The 24,167-nt window shown below is 39.8% G+C and overlaps 5 protein-coding genes across 5 annotated transcripts; 4 read left to right on the top strand and 1 right to left on the bottom strand.

Moving 5' to 3' along the window:
- The first annotated feature begins 1,270 nt into the window (after positions 1–1,270).
- Positions 1,271–3,726, top strand: LOC134878659 (GTPase IMAP family member 4). The gene is given in 3 exon segments (XM_063904837.1): positions 1,271–1,371; positions 1,889–2,320; positions 2,323–3,726. Coding segments are annotated over 3 exon segments (1,044 nt in total). The 5' UTR covers positions 1,271–1,352; the 3' UTR covers positions 2,916–3,726.
- A 135-nt stretch (positions 3,727–3,861) lies between these two features.
- Positions 3,862–7,662, top strand: btr02 (bloodthirsty-related gene family, member 2). Its single transcript, XM_063904817.1, has 7 exons — positions 3,862–4,018; positions 5,432–5,704; positions 5,969–6,046; positions 6,128–6,376; positions 6,454–6,601; positions 6,699–6,725; positions 7,118–7,662. The coding sequence occupies exons 2-7, from the start codon at positions 5,435–5,437 to the stop codon at positions 7,660–7,662; spliced, it is 1,317 nt and encodes a 438-aa protein (XP_063760887.1). The 5' UTR covers positions 3,862–4,018; positions 5,432–5,434.
- Positions 7,663–8,158: 496 nt separating this feature from the next.
- On the top strand, positions 8,159–10,234 carry cldnk (claudin k). Its single transcript, XM_063904818.1, has 2 exons — positions 8,159–8,399; positions 9,135–10,234. The coding sequence occupies exon 2, from the start codon at positions 9,329–9,331 to the stop codon at positions 9,974–9,976; it is 648 nt and encodes a 215-aa protein (XP_063760888.1). The 5' UTR covers positions 8,159–8,399; positions 9,135–9,328; the 3' UTR covers positions 9,977–10,234.
- Positions 10,235–12,102: 1,868 nt separating this feature from the next.
- hgs (hepatocyte growth factor-regulated tyrosine kinase substrate) lies at positions 12,103–21,574 on the top strand. Its single transcript, XM_063904815.1, is given in 21 exon segments — positions 12,103–12,284; positions 13,689–13,773; positions 13,929–14,004; positions 14,223–14,315; positions 15,098–15,221; positions 15,718–15,770; positions 15,966–16,005; positions 16,008–16,033; positions 16,175–16,299; positions 16,996–17,107; positions 17,293–17,391; positions 17,479–17,574; positions 17,684–17,722; positions 17,832–18,005; positions 18,123–18,336; positions 18,429–18,601; positions 18,689–18,829; positions 19,012–19,195; positions 19,300–19,436; positions 19,741–19,923; positions 20,148–21,574. Coding segments are annotated over 21 exon segments (2,337 nt in total). The 5' UTR covers positions 12,103–12,247; the 3' UTR covers positions 20,274–21,574.
- On the bottom strand, positions 21,182–23,498 carry zgc:103625 (methyltransferase-like 26 B). Its single transcript, XM_063904819.1, has 7 exons — positions 23,351–23,498; positions 23,056–23,258; positions 22,340–22,502; positions 22,202–22,261; positions 22,034–22,101; positions 21,869–21,947; positions 21,182–21,779 (listed from the first exon to the last, which is right to left on the bottom strand). Exons 2-7 carry the CDS (start codon positions 23,253–23,255, stop codon positions 21,714–21,716), a joined length of 636 nt encoding a protein of 211 aa, XP_063760889.1. The 5' UTR covers positions 23,256–23,258; positions 23,351–23,498; the 3' UTR covers positions 21,182–21,713.
- Positions 23,499–24,167: the final 669 nt, after the last annotated feature.

Below are 24,167 nucleotides of genomic sequence, written 5' to 3'. Positions count from 1 at the left end.
TCTGCAGTTTTTCTCCTATAATAGTTAATAACTTCTCATGTACACTTTACAGTCATATCATATTAAATGCTTGAAATTGAAAAGAACACAAGACTGTATGTCTTAAAACTATATACTTTTAAACTATCGGGGACTACAGAAATATGTCTAGGGACTACTCATGAAAAATAGCCTCTTGGCCAACTACGGCACATTTACAGAACTGTTTTTTAATGTGAACTGTCCCTATTAAATAAAAACCACAAAATAACAATGCACCTGACTTTTGAACACTCTATGTAAAGCAATTTCATTTCCTTTTGAATCTATGTGCTTAACATGTCTGATTCCCACACTTCTTGTCTATTACATTTCAGGGAGTCCTTTTGTGAGCCAAAAACAAGTAATGTTGCATGTCCAGGTGCTTGATCACTGAAACTAGGCCCCTGTTATTAAAGTTTGTGTGGAGACATTGCGTAATAAAATAATGTATTTTAGATAATCATCTAAAACATAAAGTATCTCTTATAGTGTAACACCCATGACCACAGGTGTTACAATGTTTATATCTATTCATGTTGGCAATTTTGCTTGTGACTAGTTTTTTAAACACATGTCTGTTGAAGTGACAACACATAAAGACATTAGCCTATATTCAGAATATAAATGTGTTCTCTGCAGGACGAAACTAATTTAATTAGCTATTGATTTCTTTGAGGCCAGGAATAATACCCTTTCTGGTTGACTGGCAGTGAGATAAGCTTGAAAGGGTCACCTTTAAAATCAGTGTTTATTTGTTTATAAAATCCTTTACTAATCAAGGTTACAGTTAATTAAATGTCGACATCATTGTGAGGTGAGAGCCATCCTAGCTTTGCTGGTGGGCAAACAATTCCTTTATCCGTTCTTGTCCTCTAAAAATAATTACCTCTGATCAGTGGCGATTAACACTTGAGTTGATTATGATTATAAAAAACACTTAAAAGACTGTGTGGCTCATTGTAAAAAAACAAACAAAAAAATACTCCATCCACCACAAAGTAAACATATAAATCCTCCTGTTATTTCACGGTACGGTTTTTAGAAAGTGCAAAGGTACATAACGCTGTAAATTATTACGTACTTTTAATTATTTAATTAGGGATGTCAATAAATGTGAATGTGCTCACTGCCAGCTTTTCACCCTGGGGCAATTTTCCACCTAATATTAAATCTGGTACCTATTACCTAATCAAGAGAGAGAGGGAGGGAAGGGGGGGGGGGGTTCATTGAATACATGGCACAGTTATGGTGATGACCTCAGTCCGGTGAGAAGCTGACAAACTCTGTAATATCCAATTTGAAAGAGTGAATCTGTGCTGTAAATCTTCAAAATGGATAAGCGGAAGAAAGGTAAGATCACTGAATAAATATAAACAGGGGGTAAACAAATGGCATTACCATTAGTCAGATGTACTTTGTTTTGTGCTCATTAGCTAAAGTTAGCATGCTTAGATCATCAGCATGTTCAGTTTGTGTTCATGTCAATGTTAGTATTCAGCTCAAAGCACAGCCTCACATCATTGCTATGGATGTAGAGAAAACTAAATCAGCTACTGGTCTTTTTCTCATAATAAAATAGGATTGATAGAAAAGCACAGCCTTAGCCAATATAAAATAAAAAGAGAAACCAAGCAAGCTATTAAAATAGAGGAACAACAGTAATTGGCAGTGTTAATACATGGCCCACAACCTTGTATGAGTTACTCTTTTAGTGTTAGAGATATATTATGTCAGCCTCTTGTACGACCTATTGCATGTGAAATTGATGCACTCAACATGTTCAATATGTCTGATAGTGTAAACAAATGCACATGGCATGTATTTGTTGTCATACTCTACCTCACTTTCAACTGAACTTTTTTCACAGGATCTCCCACAGAATTAAGGCTTATGGTGGTCAGTAGCTGTGGACCTTCGCAGTTCCTACTAACAAACCACATTCTTGGGAGGGAGGCCTTTTCTCAGGATATCACCAACATTTCTGAATGCACAAAGAATACTGGAGTGCTGTCCGGTAGACGAGTGGCTGTAATCAATGCACCAAATATCTATGACAAGGGTATATCTCAAGTCAAGAGGGAGATGGAGCAGAGAAAGTCTAAGTGCTTGTGTTCTCCTGGTCCACATGCCTTTCTTGTAACGTTTGACTTGGAAAAAATCTCAAAGAATGAAATGAAAACCCCTAAAATGATGATGGAGCGGTATGGACGACACTGTCTAAGGCACTGCATTGTCCTCCTGGCCTACGGAGGAAACCTGGAGCTACCTGCCCTTGAAGACAGGGTGCAGAAGACCGACTGGCTCTGAGAGATTTGATCGAGCAGTATGGCGGACGCTTTCACATTTTCAGCAAGAACTGGATGGATCGACGCTCGGACAGAGAGCTGCTAAAGAGGATAGAGAGGATGGTGGCATCCCTAGGAGGGGCATTCTTCTCCAGCCGAACTTTCCAGAAGGCAGAGGAATATGTTAAGAAGGAGGAAAAGAGGCTGAAGAAGCAGAGGGAAGGGGAGATAGAAAAGGCATGGGTTGAGATGGAGAAGCAATACATAGCAGAGGAGCTGTACCACCAGAAGGATTCCTACATCACTAATGTGGGCGCAGAGATCAGAGCCATGGCAGAGATGGACAACGGATGGCTCAGAACCTCCCTGGCTAGAGGACTTGGGACAGGTTTGGTTGTGGGAGCTGTCATGGGTGCACTGTTCGGGTCCATAGAGGGACCGGGAGGGATGGTTCTTTATGGGATCATAGGTGGTGCAGTGGGTGGATCGGCTGGAGGAACAGCCCAGGTGGCTGTAGAGCACATGGAGGACAGAGTCGCTCCTCCTGCCAGACTCAACTTTAACTCAATCTTCATCAATCGCTTCTTTGCAAATACTCGTCCCTGTTAGCGTGCAGTAGTGGGAGACCAAATATGAGTTTTACTTGCTTGTAAAATACTTGAGAATTATTATTTTGTTCAACTTTGACCTTATACCCCATAACATTTGAGAGGTAAATCTAATACATTGTACTCCACTGCATAGGTCTCATAGATTTGCTTACATTTCAATAGCAATTTCTCATCTGAGACAAGTAAACTATTAGAACAATTATATGTTAAGATACTTGGTTCCCACACAACAATGATAGCATAAACATATACTGTAAGCTCTAGATAAAACACTTAACTTGTATGTAAAGTATTTCAGATTAGATCAACTTTAAACATCTACAACAATAAAAAGCATATATACATATATACATCAGCAATAGGCAAAACATCAGAGTAAAACACTGACTGCATAATGAATACTTAAGCTTTAAGTAAATGTAGCTACTTAGATACTTAGGGTGCAGGACTTTTGCTTAAGAGAGGATTTGGATACTTTTTAAAAACACTATTAGGACCTGTTTTTCAGGACTAACGAGAAAATGAAATTCAATATATAGCTTTAATGTTGAGTTGATACTAAAGTAAGGAAATGTACAACTCGCTTCTGGTTGAAACTGAAACATGTCTTATAAGCAGCTAAAGGGAAAAATAAACATTGCAAACATTACAAACATTGACTATAATGGCTGATTAAAACAGTAAATGTGTATTTTATTTGTTACAGCACACATGAGAGTGTATTGTTTGGTATGGCCACATGACATTGGACAACCTCCAACATTTCCTGGTCTCTCGCTGTAGGTTAGTTGAAGAGAAGCTCAGATAATATCAAGGGAGGAGTTTCAACTGAGAGTGCCATTGTTTAAAGCCCTGCCCCTTTCCTAGACACACACACACACACACACACACACACACACACACACACACACACACACACACACACACACACACACACACACACACACACACACACACACACACACACACACACACACACACATATACACACACCTTAATGCACCTGTTGAGTGTAAATCATTTGCAGTCTCTACCTGAAACTAGGAGTAGAAGCAGTGTGGCGTGGCAGCAGTGGTATCTGGACAAGATTGACTTTGAAAGGTAAGATCACTATCTGCTGAGTAAATGTTGGTACATTAGATTGAGTTTCATTTTCGGAAAAGCTGCCCTATTTCCTATGAAAACAGACCAGATCAATCCTTCCTAAATGTTTCAGAGGGTGTTTCCTGCTTTAATGTCGGACTGCAATGTAGTCAGGACTTAACATTTCGGTAATTGCTTTGTGTTGAGTTGTATTGTAACTCCCGGTGACGAACAAACTGTTGTGTTACTACTTGTTTGACCACATACTTCCATTACATATTTTAGCTGCTTCCGTTCTCTAAATGTATATCTGTGCTTGATCACAAAGAAATACTTCTTGACACAAATATCCGTGACAATGACAATAACAAGACAAGGTTAGACTTTACTGTGGGGATGTTTTCCAGGGGATGTGATTTCAGTGGATTAACAAGAAAAATCACATTTTTCTGTCCTTTGTGTATCATTGTATAATGTGACAGGAGGGCAATTTTCACAAGAACTTGGTGTCCCATTTGTCTCCGGAAAGTACTGTATTTCTTTCCTAATACTCTAAATAAAATGGAAAGGAATGACTTAATATCATGGTGCTTGAGTCAAATGTGTAGTATTTAGCTCTGAAAAGATATGTAACATAAAGCTTTGGAAAAAATTAAGAGACCACGCCACTTTTTTCTTAAATCTTTGTCTCCAAAATGGATGGCAGCCATTCCAGTGTCTGTTGAATTCCAACACAGAGAACAACTATCAATAGTTTATAGAATACAATAATAATACAAAAAAATCAAAAGCCAGCTCACGTGCATGTAGAGAGACGCATGCTTAGTGATGCTGTTTATTCTTAAATACAATGGAAGAAACAACATATAATCAAGTACTGTCCTTGATTCTTCTACTTTAGAAGTTCACATCGAAACAGACAATAAGCTGAGAAAACACGATATATTCAAATACCTAAACAAGTTGTTTCCAACCTTTTTGGCTTGTGATCCATTGTGAAAAAAAGGTTGTGTTCCTTGAAGTATAATACGTATTCACAACTATCTTCAACCAGCCACAACCTGAACATGCTAATCACTCAGCTTCAAAAATAACAATTCAATAGGGATATCATAGAGACATTTTACCTGCAAAACCAGCACCTTTACTTTTGATACTACTGATACTTTTCTACTTTTATTTGGAGATCTACTTGTAATGGAGTGTTTTGAATTTAATGCTAGGTTCTGTTCACTTTTAAGGACCTGATTGGATTCCACTTCAGACGCTTATAAGTTATTAGTGCGAAGTCACTCTCAAGTTATTGGTTCTTTACGTGTTATCTTCTTTAACATTCTTTAACACACATGCAAACAACCCTCAAGTGCAAGCTTATCTATGTAAAAAAAATAACTTCCTCATACTTTGTTGACATGTCATTGTTATTTACAGGGTATGGCCTCTACAATTAGCCTCCTGCCCGAAAAGCCCTTTTTGTGCTCGCTGTGTAGAGACATCTTCACCAGTCCTGTGACAATACCATGTGGACACAGCTTCTGCTTGTCCTGTCTCAGCCAATACTGGACACGACACCAGTCGAAATACTGCCCGCACTGTAGGAGGCTGTTCTCCGACAGGCCCGACCTCAGTGTCAACCACATTCTGGCTGAGGTCACAGAAAAATACAGGAAGACCCGGCAACAGAAACCACCAGATGAGGAATTGGTACTTAACTGTGTTTTCCAAATGAATTGTAACTAATAAGTTGGGTTTTTAATTGTTCTTTCCCTGTTGAAATATATGAGAAAAAATCAATGTTTTCTTTAAGAATTCCTCCAATCAATATATTTCGGTATGCTTTTATCCCTTTTTTTCTTTAGGCTCTGAAATGGTCTAAGGACATATGCATCACAGATATAAAAGTCCCATAATTGGAAAATGTGTGATATTGCGCTATATAAATAAATGTATTTCTTTTATTTGTTGCAGGTTATAGATGTTGAGCAAATGATTCAGGAAAGGCTGCAGAAGATAGAAAGGTTAAAATATGCTCTTGGGCTCCAAAAGGTGCGTTAAAAAAACATTGGAAATCTTTATTTAAAGCAAATGTATTTAGTTGAATAATGCTGCATGATGATGTCCAACCAGAACTCTCACCTCAGAGAGGTGCGAGACAGCCAGAAAGTCTTCTCTGCCCTCGTACAAGCTATGGAAAAGAATCACAAAGCAGTTGTTGATGCAATCGAGGGAAGGCAGAGGGAGGAGGAAAAGAAAGTAGAAGCACTTGTGAAAGAGATCGAACAGGAGATTCAGACGCTAAAGAAGGAGACCACTGAACCTGATCCCCAGGTTCCTGGAAACAGTGAGCAGGATGACGATACCAACCAAGTTACAGTGGTAAGCATCTTTACCTTCTTCTACCTTTTAGCATAATAATACCTGTGTATCATTAAAACTGTGTTTATGTCATACAGACCATTGTTTCCACAATGAGCCCCTCTGAGATGAAGGACTGGTCCAAGGTTACCATAGAAACTGACCCTTGCGTTGGGGTAACGAGGCGAGCACTGGCAGACATAATGGAAAAGATAAAGGTAGAAGTCAATAGGCTCTCCAAATCTGGTGAGTAATGCAACTATTAACTTGTATATTAAATCATAAAATTATCATTCTGCTACAATCTGATGGTGTTTCTTATTTCTATGGTTCTTCTTTACAGAACTGAAGAGAATAGAGAAATACGCAGGTAAGGCTTCATTAACACCTAAACAAGATATAGATATGGAGGAGAAGTGGTCGCTACACCTACTAGTATGTTCAGAACACACCAATCGTCTATCACATTGCTGATCACTGACACAACATTTTGCTTTTGTTTTTAATCTCAACGATAAACAAGTTTAAAACTGCTAGTACTAAGTTTCATTTTTGCAACGTGCAATTATGTGCCGTTTGCTCATTTTGATCCATCCAAAGCATTGGAGTGGAGTTTATTAAAACTGATAACAGCCATTCAATCAGCTGATAACATTCAAAAGGGGGTTATAGTTCAACCCACCCCAATAATTTGTCTTGCAGTGCTAAAGATGTCCATGCTATTTGACCCATTCTTGACCTTTTGTCCTCTGTTTTTCTTAGTGGATGTCAATCTGAGCGCTAAAACAGCCCACCCCTTCCTCTCAGTCTCAGAGGACAGAAAACAGGTGAGACATACGGACAAGCTTCGGGAACTACCAGATAACCCCAAACGGTTTGATCGTGTGGCGAACGTGCTGGCCAAAGAGAGTCTCAGCGGCGGGAGATGCTACTGGGAGGTGGAGGTTGGGGAGAAGATCGAGTGGAATCTGGGTGTTGTCAGCCAATCAATAAACAGGAAGGGAAAGTTCACTGTGTGCCCTGCAAATGGTTTCTGGACTTTAAGCCTGAAGGCTGGCGGGCAGTTTATAGCCAACACCTCTCCTGTCACGTCGTTGGCTCTAGAGCAGAGACCCAGAAAGGTGGGCGTGTTTCTGGACTACACAGAAGGCCGCGTGTCCTTCTACTGCGCAGAATCAGGAGTCCACATTTACACCTTCACAGATACATTTACTGACAGGCTTTATCCATTCTTCAGTCCGGGTCGCCTGCATGGTGGAAAAAACGATGCACCCTTAATCATCTCTTCTTGTTTCTGCAGCATCTAAACTTCACACGTTTCATTTTATATTTATAGAAATTCAGTATAATTTTTTATGCTTGTTTTTTTTTTCAATGAAGTGTGTCCAATACATTAATTTTTATTACAAATCCATATGAACAATGAAAGACATTTTCCCTGTCAGAACACTGAACAAGAGGTTGCATAAGGACTGACTCCCTACACTCGAAAACTTCAATGAAACCCATAAACAGATTGAAAAGGAAAGAGGGTAGAAGAAAAAAGAAGATTCTTATAAATGAACAAGTGAGTCAAAGTTGCAAAAAGAAGAGAAAATGGGTGGCATAGTTAGATGGATGCAGGGTTGGGACAGAGGTTGACGAAGAGCAGGGAAGGGAGGGCACAGCCAAACAGCAGGGCATTGTGCTTGTACACCAGGCACTGGGAGACACACTGAAACACATTCACTCATTCACACACTTACATGGTCGTGCACACAAGCGCATGCTTCTGCCCACTGCCGCACAGACTTGCGCTGGCATCTCGGAGGGCAGCCCCATCTCCAGTCCAGTCCTGGGTGTCGAAGCTGATCGACCCTCTTCAGTTAAGCTGACCTCTGAAATACAGCCTCCCCTGCACCGCAGCTTTCTTGTGGACTGAACTTAATATCTCAGGGCCGTCATCCACAACTTTAGGCATCCTAACTCATCTACACAAGCAAAGGACCAGCAACAGTAACCTGTGGACCAAGAGGCAGCAAGAGTCCAATATACTTAATTTGAGGTAAATATTTTTTACAATATCTTCACATCTGTGGCATTTTAAATATCAATTTCACTGAAAAACTGATTATATTGTATGTAATTCCAGATGTTTAGCTGTATTGCATATTCTTGGAGTTGGAGTCAGGAGTAAAGGTCCTGCTTGACAATAATTTCCTAAAAGGAATTTAAATAGGAAACTAACTTATTCAAATGTAATAGTAATCCCATCAGATTGTTATCTATTGGTTTCATGTACATCTCAAAAAGGGTCTATTGGGTAAATCTTATCCTTTTGGCATTTTCCCATCAAGCCTTGTGCTGAAGCAGCTCCTGGAGTTCTTGAGCTGGGAGGGTTTGATTCACTGAATTAGTAAAATGTGGATAACTGAGAGCTGTAATAAAAAGATGACATAGGTTCTGCTGGCCCACTCGACAAGCTTTCATGAAAGATGCTTGTGTTCAGAATCTCCTCATGTTTTTTCTGAGATAATCCACTCACCAGGCAAGGCGTAGCTCGACACCCACAGCTGTGTCAAAGACAGCTATTCTCTGTGGTTCTCACTGGAATCCACTAAACATGGGCCGTGCAGCAAATATTTATGATAAATATATGCTTTACTTAATCTTTTGATGCTTCGCTAATGAAATGGTCGTTGTTGTTAATAGTCTAGAAGTTTGAAATATGTTGTACCTGATTTGTTGCACTATTTGTTTAATTGGTTCTACCTTTTTTTGTAATTTTTCTGAATGTCAGGATACCTGTCCTTGTCTAACCCAAGCTGAACTTCATCACCTGGAGACTGAGGACTCTGCAGTGGAACACAACGTTTCCAGTTCTGTAGACTGTCACATTTCTTCGTGGGACTATATTATTAGTCCCTCCACAACAAACAAAGACTGAAATAAAAACAAAGACAAATCCATCTGATTCAAACAACACCTTTCACCATGGCAACCACGGGTATGCAGTTGCTGGGTCTGATCCTGTCCATTGTTGGGTGGGTTGGTGGGGCGATAGTGTGTGCCATCCCCCTGTGGCGGGTCACTGCTTTCATCGGTAACAACATAGTGACGGCACAGATCATTTGGGAAGGCCTTTGGATGAATTGCATTGTTCAGAGCACAGGTCAGTTCCAGTGTAAGGTGTATGACAGCTTGTTGGCTCTGCCCAGTGACATGCAGGCTGCCCGAGGCCTCACTGTGCTCTCCATCCTGATGTGTGGCCTGGCTCTGGCTCTGGGGGTCCTGGGAGTAAAGTGCACCAAGTGCATTGGCGTAAACAGTGCCAAGGCCCGTATTGCTCGCATCTCTGGCGCCGTTTTTGCCATCGCAGGGTTCCTCTACCTAGTGCCCGTCTGCTGGACTGCACACTCCATCATCAGAGATTTCTATGATCCACATGTCGCAGCCCCACACAAGCGTGAGCTGGGCCCTGCCCTTTACATCGGCTGGGGTGCATCAGCCTTGCTCCTCATTGGGGGTTCTCTGCTCTACACTGGGTCAAGCCCCCCTGGCCTCCCAGGCTCTCCCACCTTCAGCAGTGGAGAGAGTAGTCCTCGCAGGGCACCTGCCAGCCAAGTCAAAGGTTATGTTTGAGTTTCCAACATTTCTGAAAGCCTTCAAGTCCCACAAATACACCCCAAATGATGACAAACCCATATTTCATTTCTTTTGATCTTGCTCCTTGTGATTATTTTATATTTAATGTTATTCCAATTAGGTGTTTTCTCTGAAAAGCCACAGGAGGCTGTTTAGAGAGAATTGAACTTATTTTATTATTTCATATCTGATATCCTTCAATAACCTTGTTCTCTGTCTGTCACTGTAAAATACAATAAAGTTTTTGGTCCTCTACTGAGGGAAATGGTGTTTGTTCACATGTATATTTTTAAATCTTACTGGCCAGAGAAGTAGTAAGCTACAGTAGTTTTAAATAAAAATCTTTGTTTTGCTCCTTTGTTTACTCACTACTAGGGGTTCTGCTGAGTGGAGAGGAACAATAGAACAATGGAGATGTGTGTACATTTGCTTGTGGTGCCATATTGTTGTGTGTCTTCCATCTCCTTTTCCCTGCCTCGGCTACCCTGTACCAGGGACAAAGAAAAAACACATTATCTTCCTTTCACAACATATGAATGGTATTCTGTCCATTTATATGTTGTGCAGCAAAACGGCAAAACGGCTCTCAGCGTGAAAGTTATCGAAAAGCAACTCCTACTCTTTGTCAGAAACACATTAGACAAGAATGTACTGATACTGCTAAAGATACTATCCAATCACCTATCTCGAATATCCCAAAAGTTATGATATTAAGGTAAATACAGATCACATTTGGAAATCATGTGTGCGTGCCTATCTGTCAGTGTCTCTCTGTGTGTATATTTTTTCTGTGGGAAGCCACAGTGGAAAAAGCATCATCTTTATTCATGAGACATTATTCAGATCCCTCAGATTCTGTGCTCCTTGCTTTGAAATTATAACAGTAAATAAACATCCAAACAGAATTGCGAAATACATTTTTGATTCATTTAAACAATAACTTTACAGTTAAGACATTGTATATTCTGACATGAAGTGCTGACTTGTCATGCTTTTCCAAACTACAATATCTTAAACATCCTTAACTGCATATAAAATATACCCTAGTATTTCCTTTGTAATTGGTGTAAACAGTGATTTATTTTTTTTGTCCATCTCCAACGGCCAAGGACAGAGCAACACAATGCCACATTATAAAGCACTACAGCACCATGATAACAATGGGAACCAGTGTACCAAGTGCCAGGTAGTGACTCATACATGACCTAAGCAGGCCTATACTAATGTAGAGCATAGTGCTGTGACTACAGTAAGGTGGACTGCGCTATATTACTGAACAATGTTACGGGGAAAATGTTGAGTAAGACAAATGCACTATTAGCATTGTAAATAATCAGTGAAGTGGGTCAAATAGCTAGAAGGGGTTGTTACTAACCCAATTAGAGTCATAATTTATCATACAAGTGTACTAATAAATCATTAATGATATCATAGTGAGCTAAAGAGACCTCAACATCAATACACCAGCTGATGTAAGATATATGTTCTACATGTTGGTCTGAAATAATATGTTGTATTAAGGGCAATGTCAGAGGGTTTAAGGGCTTGGTTTTTTAAAAGAGTTTTAAAGCCAAGGGGGAAAAAATGTCTTGTTTTGACATTAATTTAATTCAATTTAAAAAAAAATTGATTGTAACAATAACCATATTAACCAAACATAAAAAAATAAACCTGAGGCAAGTTTTTCTCTGGAATTCCAATAACATAAACTGGCTTATATATAAGTATTGTATTAACAATGCAATTCAGGTATTACACTTTAAATTCTTCTTTTCTCATCATTTAAATATCCAGATGATATTTCATGTGCCTTTTGTAAACATAATATATTCAACAAATAATAATGAAATAACAGATGAGTAGAATTGTGTGCCTAAATGACTTAAATGACTCAGTTTAATACACAACAACACAATTAATAAGCGTGTGTGGAATAGGTTGTAAAGCATTTTCCCTCAAACCTGCAGTTTTTTTAATATTCACTTTTTCTTAATATTTTCATTTTATAATAATTAAAACAAAATACTTTTCAACATTAAATAGCACATTTGAACAGTAGTCTTACTTGTTGTTGCATATATCAGTCGCTAGAGGGAGAAATTCCTCTGTGTTGTTGTTTCTGCGGCGGAAGTGGGAAGTAGGAAGAGCTGTACAGCTGTGCTTCGTGGCTAACAGAGAAGCTAACAAGCTAACCTCAGCGGTGAAAATAGCAGGATCCGTTCACTAAACAGGACTCCTCGACACATACTGTGAGACTTCGAGTCCAATATGGGAAAAGGTGGAGGTACCTTTGAACGGCTTTTGGGTAAGTTATCAATCAGACTCGAGTTAATATTATTAGTCAACTGTGAGTCAAAGTGCGATGTTTTCCAGCTTATTGTTTTGACAGACGCTGGGCTGTGGCTCAGTCTCAGGCCAGCTAATCATAGCCTGCTAACAATTCACTCCTATTGTTTGGAGGCCCAGAGAGACTTAACTTAGCAACCCGATGATTTAAGGGGAGAGTATCTTGTCATTATATGAGTTATTTTTCCTATAACTCTAATCATCTGCGTTACCTTGTTATCTCCGTGCTATCCGCTGGTTTATCCGTGGTATTTGTTTTTATTTTAGGTTCATGTCTGCTTTCACACACGATCAAATGTTAGCTGGTGATTTACGTCACTTTAACTGAAGACATGGCTAAACCGTCCAAGAAAGCCAAGCAGCCCAACACAACATTGTAATATCGTTTCTGAGATAACTAACTTTAGGTGTTGTTTTAAGTTGTTTCAAGACAACAACAGGTTGATTAGCTATCTACTAATCTGCTCCCTGTCGAGATCAATGTTACCTTGAATTTGTTTATCATGGAAATGTCTAAAATAGACAATCACACGAGCTACAATAATATTTAAAGTTGTAATAGCAACGACATTTATGTACTAAAACACTGTGCAAACAGGCCTTTTAGGCGATGCTTGAACAGGGTCCGGGGTAAAAAAAAAAAAAGAGCCTCTGGCCCTCAGGTGATAAACAACTCTATGCATTTTTGTTCATTTGAATTCGTGGCATTGTGGCTCCTAAATCTAGATGTTGACAAAGGGCCTCAACATTAGTTAAACACATTCAAAGAATTTTGAAATAACGGAGTAATGTTTCAATTATATTTGAGTTTGTTTCTTCATAAAGTCATACAAACAATCATGGATGTTTTTCAGTCATCTTAGTCATAAAAACGATGGTTTATCTTTACTAGATAAAACTTCAGTGTATGACTGAATGAATTCAAAAGTAGTCTTAGTGTGTATAGAGATATATACACTGTATCTATGCAAAAAATAGAATTGCCAGTACATTTTACAGAATATAATTCATCCTTACCACATATAACAGCCTTCAAAATGATCACAATTGGGGATTCAGTTCCCATCTAAGGCAGTTCAAACAAAACCTGATTATTATAACCTTCTCAAAGGTAGGGTTTATTCCAGGATTGGTGCTATAGTTTGTATTCCTTTGGATGCTGTCTGTGTGTATCTTTTAGATATAATCAATATCTATAAAACGATCAGATGAACGTTGTTTTCATTTAGCATGTTTTTAGTACATTTAGGAGTGTAATGAGGGGAATAGAACACTTCTTAATGTTTTACAGATTTTGGTTTGGTGTAGGAGATACTCTGTAGTAGAGAATAAAATATGTAATTCACCATTTGTATTATTGCAGATAAAGCCACCAGTCAGCTGCTGCTGGAGACTGACTGGGAATCCATCCTGCAGATTTGTGATCTCATCCGACAAGGAGATGCACAGTGAGTGATTCTGCCCTCTTCCCTTTCCTTTACATTTCATATCATTAGTGGAAGTTGAACATAGCTGTATCTACTATGTGTTTTTGCTTTTGAGCTTTGTTGATATTATTTATTGATTTATTTGTGTTGAGCAATATTTGGATTTGATCTTGCAGAGCAAAATATGCTGTTGGGGCCATCAAGAAGAAGCTTAGTGACAAAAATCCACATGTGGCTCTCTATGCACTTGAGGTAAGACGTGTGTGAAGTGGAAAAATGTACAGCATTTTGTGTATAATCAGGCTGTTTTGACTTTTCAGTGTACTTTTGATAATGGCTCCTCTCTCGCAACAATGGAAAAGGCATCATCAGTAACTGTTAATCATCATGCTATAGCAATAAGGATTTCTGATCTGTCATGCCAAAAATGGTTATTGGAATTTGAATGATCATGTGACCTCACCCCCCAGGTTCTGGAGTCAGTGGTGAAGAACTGTGGCCAGACAGTCCACGATGAGGTGGCAAGTAAACAAACTATGGAGGAACTCAAGGATTTACTCAAGGTGACCCTTGTTCTATGAATTTATTGCACTTCATAATTCTGTTCTGTTAAGTTTCCAATGTACTTTTCTTTTTACAAACATGTTTCTTTCAAACTCCACACATTTGCTGACAAATGTTAACTTAAGTCAGGATTCTGAGCTGCAGTCAAAGGTATATTTTGTATCAGTTATTTTGTTTAATTCATTTTCAGATAGATAGATAAATCAACTTGGGCTATCTTTAGATTTTTGTTTGAATATTTGCCTTTAGTGGTTTATACAAAAATCTGTTTTTCAGGTAATCAACTGCTAGTTTCACCTTATCGTGTGAAATAATATCTAAATTATATCTCAGCAGCTTTAAGTACACAAGCGGTTGACAGCTGGGATGCAGTTTATGTTCCTGCCCTGTTACATAGAAAGTTGGATTTGTCTGACCATATTTATGACAAGAAGCCATGACAGTCAGGCAGCTGGCTGCACTGCAGTGTGAGCTAGCAATATTTGATTGGATCTTTGCTGTATCATGTGACACAAGCTCCTCCTGTCCCTGACTGTTTCCACATCCTGATGTCATAGCCTTGTGACAGGAGGCTTTTTTTTTTCAGACCACAACAAGGGTATTCCCACCTCAGCTCTTGTCATCAAACACATGTTGTTTGACTCCGTTTTTGTTTGAGGAGCTCAGTTTGTGAGAACCCAAATGTAGAATATAAAAAGAGTTATTAGAGCAACAATACAAGAGGGATTTTAAGGTGTACAGACCTTCTTTTTTTCTCACTGTGTGGTTCCTTTACCACCAGACACAGACGGAGCCAAATGTAAGAAACAAAATCCTGTACCTGATCCAGGCCTGGTCTCACGCCTTCCGCAACGAACCCAAATATAAGGTGGTCCAAGACACCTATCAGATCATGAAAGTGGAAGGTAAGCATGCTGTGTTTTACTTTAACGTAGTTCCCATCAAGCTGGTCTAAAGGGAAGCCTAATGATCTTTGAAAATATAAAACCCAGATCAATGTTTACCAGCCGGTCTTAGCACTAACATTTGTATACTTGTGTTTTCACAGCTACAGAAATGTTAGGCAATCTGTTAGGAATACGCATACATTTCAATGAACTTTCCTTGAACACTGCTTGCTTTTCAAAGTAATCTGGTATTTCATTGACATAGTGACTCATGTAAATTCAAAATCTTTACTTTTTGAAATGAACAATCCTGTCAAAGTTAATATAAACACCTGGTAGTTCATTAAAGTTATAGGAAAGTAATACAATCATTCAATGCTAGGACATGGGTAATTGTATAACACAACTGTTATAAGGTATCATTGTTATGCGTAATGGACTGTTAGTGTACTGCTATGTTCTGCTTGTTTCATACTGTGTTTAACATGCATGTTTTCCACTTATTTTCTTATAGGTCATGTGTTCCCTGAGTTTAAGGAGAGCGATGCGATGTTTGCAGCAGAGAGAGTAAGACATGCTGTGGTTCTTGTTTCACTGCTGTATAGTTAGTGATTTTGAAGGAGTTGAGTGGTGACTATACACCAAAATGTTCAGTGCTTGCCATTGCCTCTCAACTGTTAGGTAGAGAGAACGACTCACCACTGATCAAAGCTGCAGCAGCTATATCTGTAGTAGTGTCTAACACTTGTCTGCATTGTCCAGGCCCCAGACTGGGTTGATGCTGAGGAGTGCCACCGGTGCAGAGTCAGTTTGGAGTTATGACAAGAAAGGTAGGCTGGTCTTTCTTTTAAACTAGCGCTCTTGGAGAATGCAGGATTTCCTTCATTCCTTTACATCACTGTTTGTGTCTGTTTAAAGTGTATGTTAATAGCACATGTGCGGAAGTTGACCTGTGTGCTTTGCCTTTCCAGCACCACTGTCGAGCCTGTGGCCAGATTTTCTGTGGCAAGTGTTCGTCTAAGTACTCCACCATTCCCAAGTTCGGCATAGAGAAGGAAGTGCGCGTGTGTGAGCCCTGCTTTGAGCTGCTTAACAAGTGAGTCCCCGCCGCTGGTGATACAAGTGTGAGAAAGTTGTCTCACCACAGTGCCATGGCATGGGCAAATTGTAAATCATTCCCTTTTTTCTTTTGCTAGTTATTACTTTTGGTCCAATTAGTTTCAGATTGAAGTTTTGTTTCTCTCCGCCTCTATAGATTTTTGTTTGTGATCTTTATTATCTTTGCTAACCCTTCCATGTCTTGTATTTCATTTTGTATGGAAATGTTCTTTGAGTTATTCTGTTTGCAATCTTCACCAAGGAAATCACGTTTGTTGCCATTGTGGCTATTCCATCACAATTTTTAAGTTAGTATTTTTTTTGAAATTGTTCTGCAGTATAATCTCAGGTCTGGTTCAAAACACATTAGATGACCATGAAAAATAAATGGGTTTTTTTCATATAGCAACTTTTTGGCATTATGGCTCGTCTGACACAAATGCTTTTTACTGTCTGACCTTTTAAGTGCCATACTTTTGTACTTTGTAACTACAAATTGCATAAGTATCTGTGTTTTTGATTCAATAGTCAAAGTAGAATAAAGAAGAACATGTGATTAATTGATAGGAAATGTAGAAGATGTTGCATCATTCTCAGTGTTATGCATTCTTTCTGTAGAGATCTTGGTGTCTCAGCAGCATTCTCTGTCATGATTCACAATGTTCTCTTCCTCCCTGACCCTTTTCTCTACCAGCCACCCCTCCCTCTCTCCTCCTCTCAGGAAAGCTGAGGGAAAAGCCCCCACCCCAAGTGCAGTTGAGCTGCCTCCTGAGTACCTGACCAGCCCGCTGTCCCAACAGTCCCAGGTAGAAGTGGAAAATGTAATGGCTTAGTCATACTGGTTACTTTTAAACATTAATTGTATATATGATGGATGTTTTGACACATTTCTTGTTCTTATTGCACTCACCCTGCACTGTATTTGAATGTTTTTGTTCCACCATCCGTTAATGGAGTTTGTGTGCTGTTTCTGGATCTGCTCTCTCACCAGATGCCCCCGAAGAGAGATGAGGCCGCTCTGCAGGAAGAGGAGGAGCTGCAGCTGGCCATTGCCCTTTCCCAAAGCGAGGCTGAGGAGAAGGAGCGGATGGTGGGTTGGACAGCTAACACTTTCATTTGTATTTTTCATTCCTGTTTATAGACAGAAACTCACTCCTACATGTGTGTATTCTTACAGAGGCACAAGAACTCCTACTCGATGTATCCCAAAGCTGATCCCACTCCAGTGACTTCTTCAGCACCGCCTGTCAGCACCCTCTACACCTCCCCTGTGGTAAGACCTTCTTCCCAAGCTGCCTTTCTCTCTGGCAAACTAAATTATTCACCCAAAGTATTGAAATATGTTTTATCACTGACAAATGTGAACAATATTCCTTTCACAGAACTCCTCTGCTCCGTCAGCTGAAGATGTTGATCCTGAGGTACTATCATGTGCTATCCTTCTCTTTTCCTATACCCACATTAAGATATATTACTATAAATGTTGCATTGTGTTTATGATACTCATGGTACTATTTCACTATCTTCCAGCTGGCCCGCTACCTGAACAGAACCTACTGGGAGAAGAAGCAAGAAGAGGCACGCAAGAGTCCCACCCCCTCAGCCCCAGCCCCGTGTGCCCCTGTGCCTCTGGCTGAGCCTGCTCCGCCAATCAGTCAGCCAGTAGAAAGTCATGTCCCTGTCCAGCCAGCCAGCATAGTGGAGGTATGTTGGAACACCGTGCTCAGAGCAGATGTTTGTAGTACTATTCTTTACTTCTAGTTGAGCTGGAATGTGCAGACCATAATCTGCGTTTTGCCTCCCGCTCGTCCCCACCTTCAGCAGCCGTACCAGAACGGGGAGTCAGAGGAGAACCATGAGCAGTTTCTGAAGGCTCTGCAGAACTCTGTCACCACCTTTCTTAACCGCATGAAAAGCAACCACATGCGTGGGCGCAGCATCACCAACGACAGCGCCGTGCTCTCACTCTTCCAATCCATCAACAACATGCATCCTCAGCTGTTGGACATCCTCAACCAGCTAGATGAGAAGCGATGTGAGTGTGCAGGAAGTCATGTTTACCAATTTAGTTTCAGACATGCTGACTGTCCAATCTCTGAACCCTCACATCATGTTTGTTGTTCGCAGTATATTATGAGGGACTGCAGGACAAGTTGGCGCAGGTGCGGGATGCTCGAGCTGCCCTCAACGCTCTGCGGGACGAACACAGAGAGAAACTGCGCCGTGCGGCTGAGGAATCAGAGAGACAGAGGCAGATCCAGCTGGCTCAGAAACTGGAGATCATGAGGCAGAAGAAACAGGTATTGAAATTAGGCTCTACACTGATAATACCCATATTGTTAAACTACTCATTATCATGCTCACAAGTGTTTGTCTTTGATCTGCAGGAGTACCTGGAAATGCAAAGACAGCTGGCCATCCAGCGCCTTCAGGACCAGGAGAAGGAGAGGCAGATGCGTCTGGAGCAGCAGAAACACACAATCCAGATGAGAGCCCAAATGCCTGCTTTCTCTCTGCCATATGCCCAGGTACACACACCGCATACACATCTTCAGCTGTCAGGCTAATCTACTGCAGTACACAGTGCAATGCGTTGTATTTCATTGGTCATGTTTGACATTCAAATTAATAGCGATTAGACCGCATATTCACCTCTTCATAAGTCTGCAGGAGTAAATGTTTGCTGATATTTTTATTTGCTGTCACGCAGATGCAGTCTTTGCCCCCCAATGTGGCGGGAGGGGTGGTGTACCAGCCTGGTGCTCCACCCAGCTATCCGGGCACCTTCAGCCCTGCTGGTTCTGTGGAGGGTTCACCGATGCACAACATCTATATGAACCAGTCTGGGCAGGCTGCACCTCCACAGTACCAGGCCATGCCCAATAATGCCCCAGGTGAGGAGACGTGCTGTTGAAAGCTTCAGCAATAAAATAAATCTTCTAGTAGTGTTTTTTAATCAAGAGTTCTTCTGTGTCTGAATGATTGTCTTCTTTTCCAGATCCAAATATGGTTAATGCATACATGTACCAGGCTGCAGGAACCAACGGGCAGCCTGCTCCTCCTCCGGGTCAAGCTCCGCCCACTACAACTCCACCTTACTCCAACTATCAGCCCACACCCACGCAGGGCTACCAGGTAAGAATGTTTCCCACTTTAAAGCAGAAACGGATAACTGTCCCTCCTAGAGTTCCCAATGTCTTTTTGTTTTCTTTAATTGCCAAGAGCACACAACACACGGTGCCGTTGTTTTGAAAAAACAACAACCTTTTATTAAACAATTGGTGTAACTGTTGCAAACTAACATTGTTCAGGTATGAATCATTTCGTGATATTTTGGCAGCTGAGTAGTTTTGTGTTTTATTTTGTCACATCCATGTTGTTTGGGCTCAAATTGTTTTAATGCAGCTAAAGAACCTACTAACTGTTGTCGTCTTTGTAGCAAAATGTGGTCTCGCAGGCGCAGAGTTTGCCCCCCATGTCACAGCCTGCTCCCGCAAATGGTATGGGTTACATGGGCTACCAGCCATACCCCATGCAGAACATGATTTCAGCATTGCCAGGACAGGACCCCAACATGCCCCCCCAACAGTACATGCAAGGACAGCCGCCCATGTACCAACAGGTCAGCCCAAATATTCAGCCTCATAGATACGGAGACTGCTTTTCTATTTTTTAGGTAAAATTTAAATAAACAAGACAATAACCTTTGACTTTTGGACCCTGGCTTGTCTTCTAAAGAGAAATAAGCAGCTCAATCTTAATGCTTTTTTGGTATTTTTCAGGTTATTTTAATCACAATCTTAATTTATATCCATTTTTTAACCTTGAACCTTGTTTTCTCACTAGGTGGCCCCCCCTGGAGGCCAGCAGCAACAGCAACAGCAGCAGCAGCAACAGCAGCAGCAGCAGCAGCATCATGCCCCTCAGGCTGTGCCCGGCAGTGCAGAGGCTCAGCTCATCTCCTTCGACTAAAAGCCTGCACGCTGGAGTCTGACACACTACACCCTCGCTTCTCCTTTGGTCTTTCACGTCACTCTCCGGACTCTCTTCCCCAGCTGGAAACACACACCTCTCACCTCCTACCTTGCTGTGATGTTGTGGCAATGTAAAATATTGTGATGATGTTGCAGAACCGTCTCCCTCTTTGCATCACCTCCATTGAAGTATGTAAATGTCGGGTGACGCTGCAAAAAAGAGGGCAACATAACCCCGACCCTTTCAACCCCTTTTCCTCTCTTTCCTGCTGATATGTATGTCGTTTTTCCTTATTAAAAGTATAACTGAAGCTCAGAAATAGTCATTGGTATTAAGGATTAAAAAAATGAATACGAAAAATATAATAGAGAAAAAAAGACCAGACGTAACCATCCTTTGTCTCATATTTTTCTAAAACAAAAATGTGCATGTTCAATTTTCATTATCTTATGGAATGGAAGTGAATTACTGCAACTTATCCGAACAGTTTGGGCAGTGAGTGAGAAACCTGTCTTTAAGAGATTGTGAGTGTTAGGATAAACAGGGATGTCTAGGGATCGGAAATAAACAGCAGTAACTCACATCGCCATCAGGTTCACGGCTCGTCATTCCAGCTGAACTAGTTTAATTTCCATCCTTTCTCATGAGCACACAGGCTAAGGTTATCTTCTACTGTTTGGGCATTTTATTCGTTGTGCACTGCTTGGAATATCAGATGTCGTAATGTAGTTTCCTTAATTACAAAACACATTGCAGGGGTTGTACATTGTATGAGGAGTGTCTTAAAATTATCTGGGTGGTTGTTTAATCCTCAATAAATATATACTTAGTTTAATCATTGAAATGACATAACTAGTGACTTAAACATAGAAAAAATCTACTAAAGCAATACAACCACTCTAATATAATTCTGCGTCTGTTTATTAAAATGATTTGTGTTGCTGATGATAATGCACCGTCACAAGATAAGACCAGACTGAAAGAAGCATAGGACTTTTAACCTATAAATAATTCAAATGACCTCCAGGCACCTATCCCAAGTTCAAATGTCCCAGATCATGATCTATAGAGTAAGTACAATTGGGAACTCTTTTCTAAAGTGTACTCTGCTCTCAACAAATGTGGAATTGCTTGCTGAGCGAACATTATGTGCCGCATGTATGTATCACGCACCCAATCAGTGATATCTGTAACCCTTCAGTTACCATCTGTGAACTTCTATATTCCATCATACTGATCTGTCTGACTTAAACGGTAATTTTAAAACTATATTTAATAAATATCTGGTTCTTATTGTCCACTTGCTTTATCGTCTTTGTAACCTTCCATAGGATTGTGTTCAATGTCATGTTCATACATGTTTCAATAAGAGGGGTAAAGGCCATAGCATTACATTGACTCATGTCAAGATGGAAAACAAGGTTTAGTTTTTCTTCTTCAAGCAGTTTGGTTCTTTTCAAGTTTTCTGAAGATGAGGCATTTGTAGAATTCTTCCATCTCAATCTGAAAATGAGAAGAAAAAAACATGTGTAAGATGGTTTATAGGTGTTCTAATAAAATATAGTGACCACAAGCTACAGAATGTGACTCACAATCCTCTCCATACGCATCTCGTTCCCATAGGCCAGCTGTCTCAGCACATCGATATCTGGAAGACCCCACTCTGGATTCCTTTGCAAAAATAAAATGGATAAATAAGTATTTACTCTAGACGTATTGTTGCCATGTTGTTTTGGAGGAAATAAACGTCCTCTCACTTTTGGCGAATATCAGCATCCATCTGTTCGTTACAACTTGGTGTAATGATGCCATTTATAGCATACATCTGGAACATGTTAAAGATTTTTAGAGGTGTCACTTTCCCATTTTCATGATGACATAGTTAATGCGAATGAATAATAAACAAAAGGACTAAAGGTACATACCCCGTATGTAATCAAAAGGCCATTTTGTCGGAGGATCTTGCCTGCCCCATTGAAAACACCCTAAGAAAAATTAACCGGCAAGTTTTGATAATATTCAGATCTGTGTTTTATTGAATATTTTGTTTAAATCAGACTAACCTGTGCTGTTTTGAAGGAGCTGTACTGCAGTAGGTTGATGGCAACAATAACATCACAGGATTTACTGAGAAGGCCTGCCCATTTCTCCCACGGTTCGCTGGCATCCAGGTGAACAGGTTGCAGCACATTCTTTGCATGGGTCGCAGCAATGTATGCCTTAATACTGTAAATGAGTATGCAAATTAAAGTGTACATGTTTAATGTCAAATCACAATTTAATAGATCTCTTTCTGCTATTTCAGATCCTTGTTTTGCTCAGAACACTTTGAAATGTAGTCAGTTACTGAATACAAATTACATGGCCATTTTTGTGATTAGTAATGCTATAGATTGTATACCCCAAAAATATGATCTAACCTGGAAAATGCTGCATTAATTCAAGATAACGATCGTAAAGTATTGCACCTTATACTAGCACTGGACGCAGCCATCACAGATGTTTTGTTTTTCTTAAAACAGTTTTAAAGCAAAACATATATATTTTGCATATTGAGCATTCAAAGTTGTTTAAATCTAATTATCCTGCTATCTTGTGATACATTGTTAATCCTTAACATAACTGGGAACAAACTATGGGTGTACTGTATGAATTCTACTACATACAGGATTAAATCAGCATTAAAAATGTAATTATTTAAAAAGTGACTAGCATCCTATAGATTTTTGCATGTAAAACAGCATAATTATCAGAACACTGTTTTCTATAAGGCACAAACCTTTCCCTTGACTCTTCATTGATGTCTGATGGCTGCCAGGTAACAAAGGGCATCTTCGGGGCAAAGCGTATGACATGCTGCCCAGTTCCAGAGCCTAGCTCTAAGGCAAACAGCTGCCTGTGGGACTGGTCATCCAGCACATCTTCAAGCACTAAACACAGGTCCTCCCAGTTCCTCTCTGCCAGAGGAGAAAGCAGCATGGTCTGTTGGAGAAAAGCAGGAGGACATGTTACCCTATCATCTTGTATTGTCAGCCTATCTTCATTGATATTGTGTTTCAGATAATTCATCTTACCTTAACTTGTGCTGGTTGACAGAGACTAGCTGGGAAATGGCATATTTGAGGAAGCTGTATGTGGTTTATGAATGTGACAGCAGATGGGTACAGAGATTACCTGGTTAAGAGGATTCCCTATGTGCTCATCCCCAGTGTTCAGCACTGGTACACTACAGGTAGGACAGAGAAAACACAGGGAGACATCAGTTAATACTATGAATCTGTGTCTGAAGAGCAACACCAGTCAACATGATAGCCATCATCATGATGTATGGTATCATACTGCATGTTGTTTTATCATATCCAACGGAGTGTGTTTAGAATCATGAGTTTTCACATGAATTTGTGGTTATAGTCATGACATGATACAAACCTTAAATTATGCTGAATATACAAAGTTCAGAACAGACACTGAAGTTACCCAACTGTACAAGAGAGCAAAAATATCTTTCCCTGACTTTCTTTAATAAATCCAATATTTGTTTGAGTTACATTTGGCAATTTTATAATAATGAAACTTTGTTCATGATAAAAAAACAAAGTTGATAATCCAATAAATGCTGAATATCCAACATTATTAGCATTTTCTTTGAAAATGTCTTGAGCTTTTTAAAGATAAAAAATGTTTATTTAATTTTGTTGCACATGCTAGGGTGCAATAATGTCAATGTTTGATTTCTAAGTAATCCAAAGTTATGTGTTATTAGATAACCTATTTCTTTTAACCAATTAATTATGCTATTGACTATACAAAAATGCTGTGTAATTTGTCTTCAAAAACTGTATAATTTTAGTCACCTCTTCCACAAATAACAGACAAGTGTATGTAATTAAA

The sequence above is a fragment of the Eleginops maclovinus genome, chromosome 16, assembly GCF_036324505.1.
Source record: "Eleginops maclovinus isolate JMC-PN-2008 ecotype Puerto Natales chromosome 16, JC_Emac_rtc_rv5, whole genome shotgun sequence".
NCBI lineage: Eukaryota > Metazoa > Chordata > Actinopteri > Perciformes > Eleginopidae > Eleginops > Eleginops maclovinus.
The sequence above is the reverse complement of the archived record's forward strand: the minus strand, read 5'-3'. Positions and strand labels throughout refer to the sequence as shown.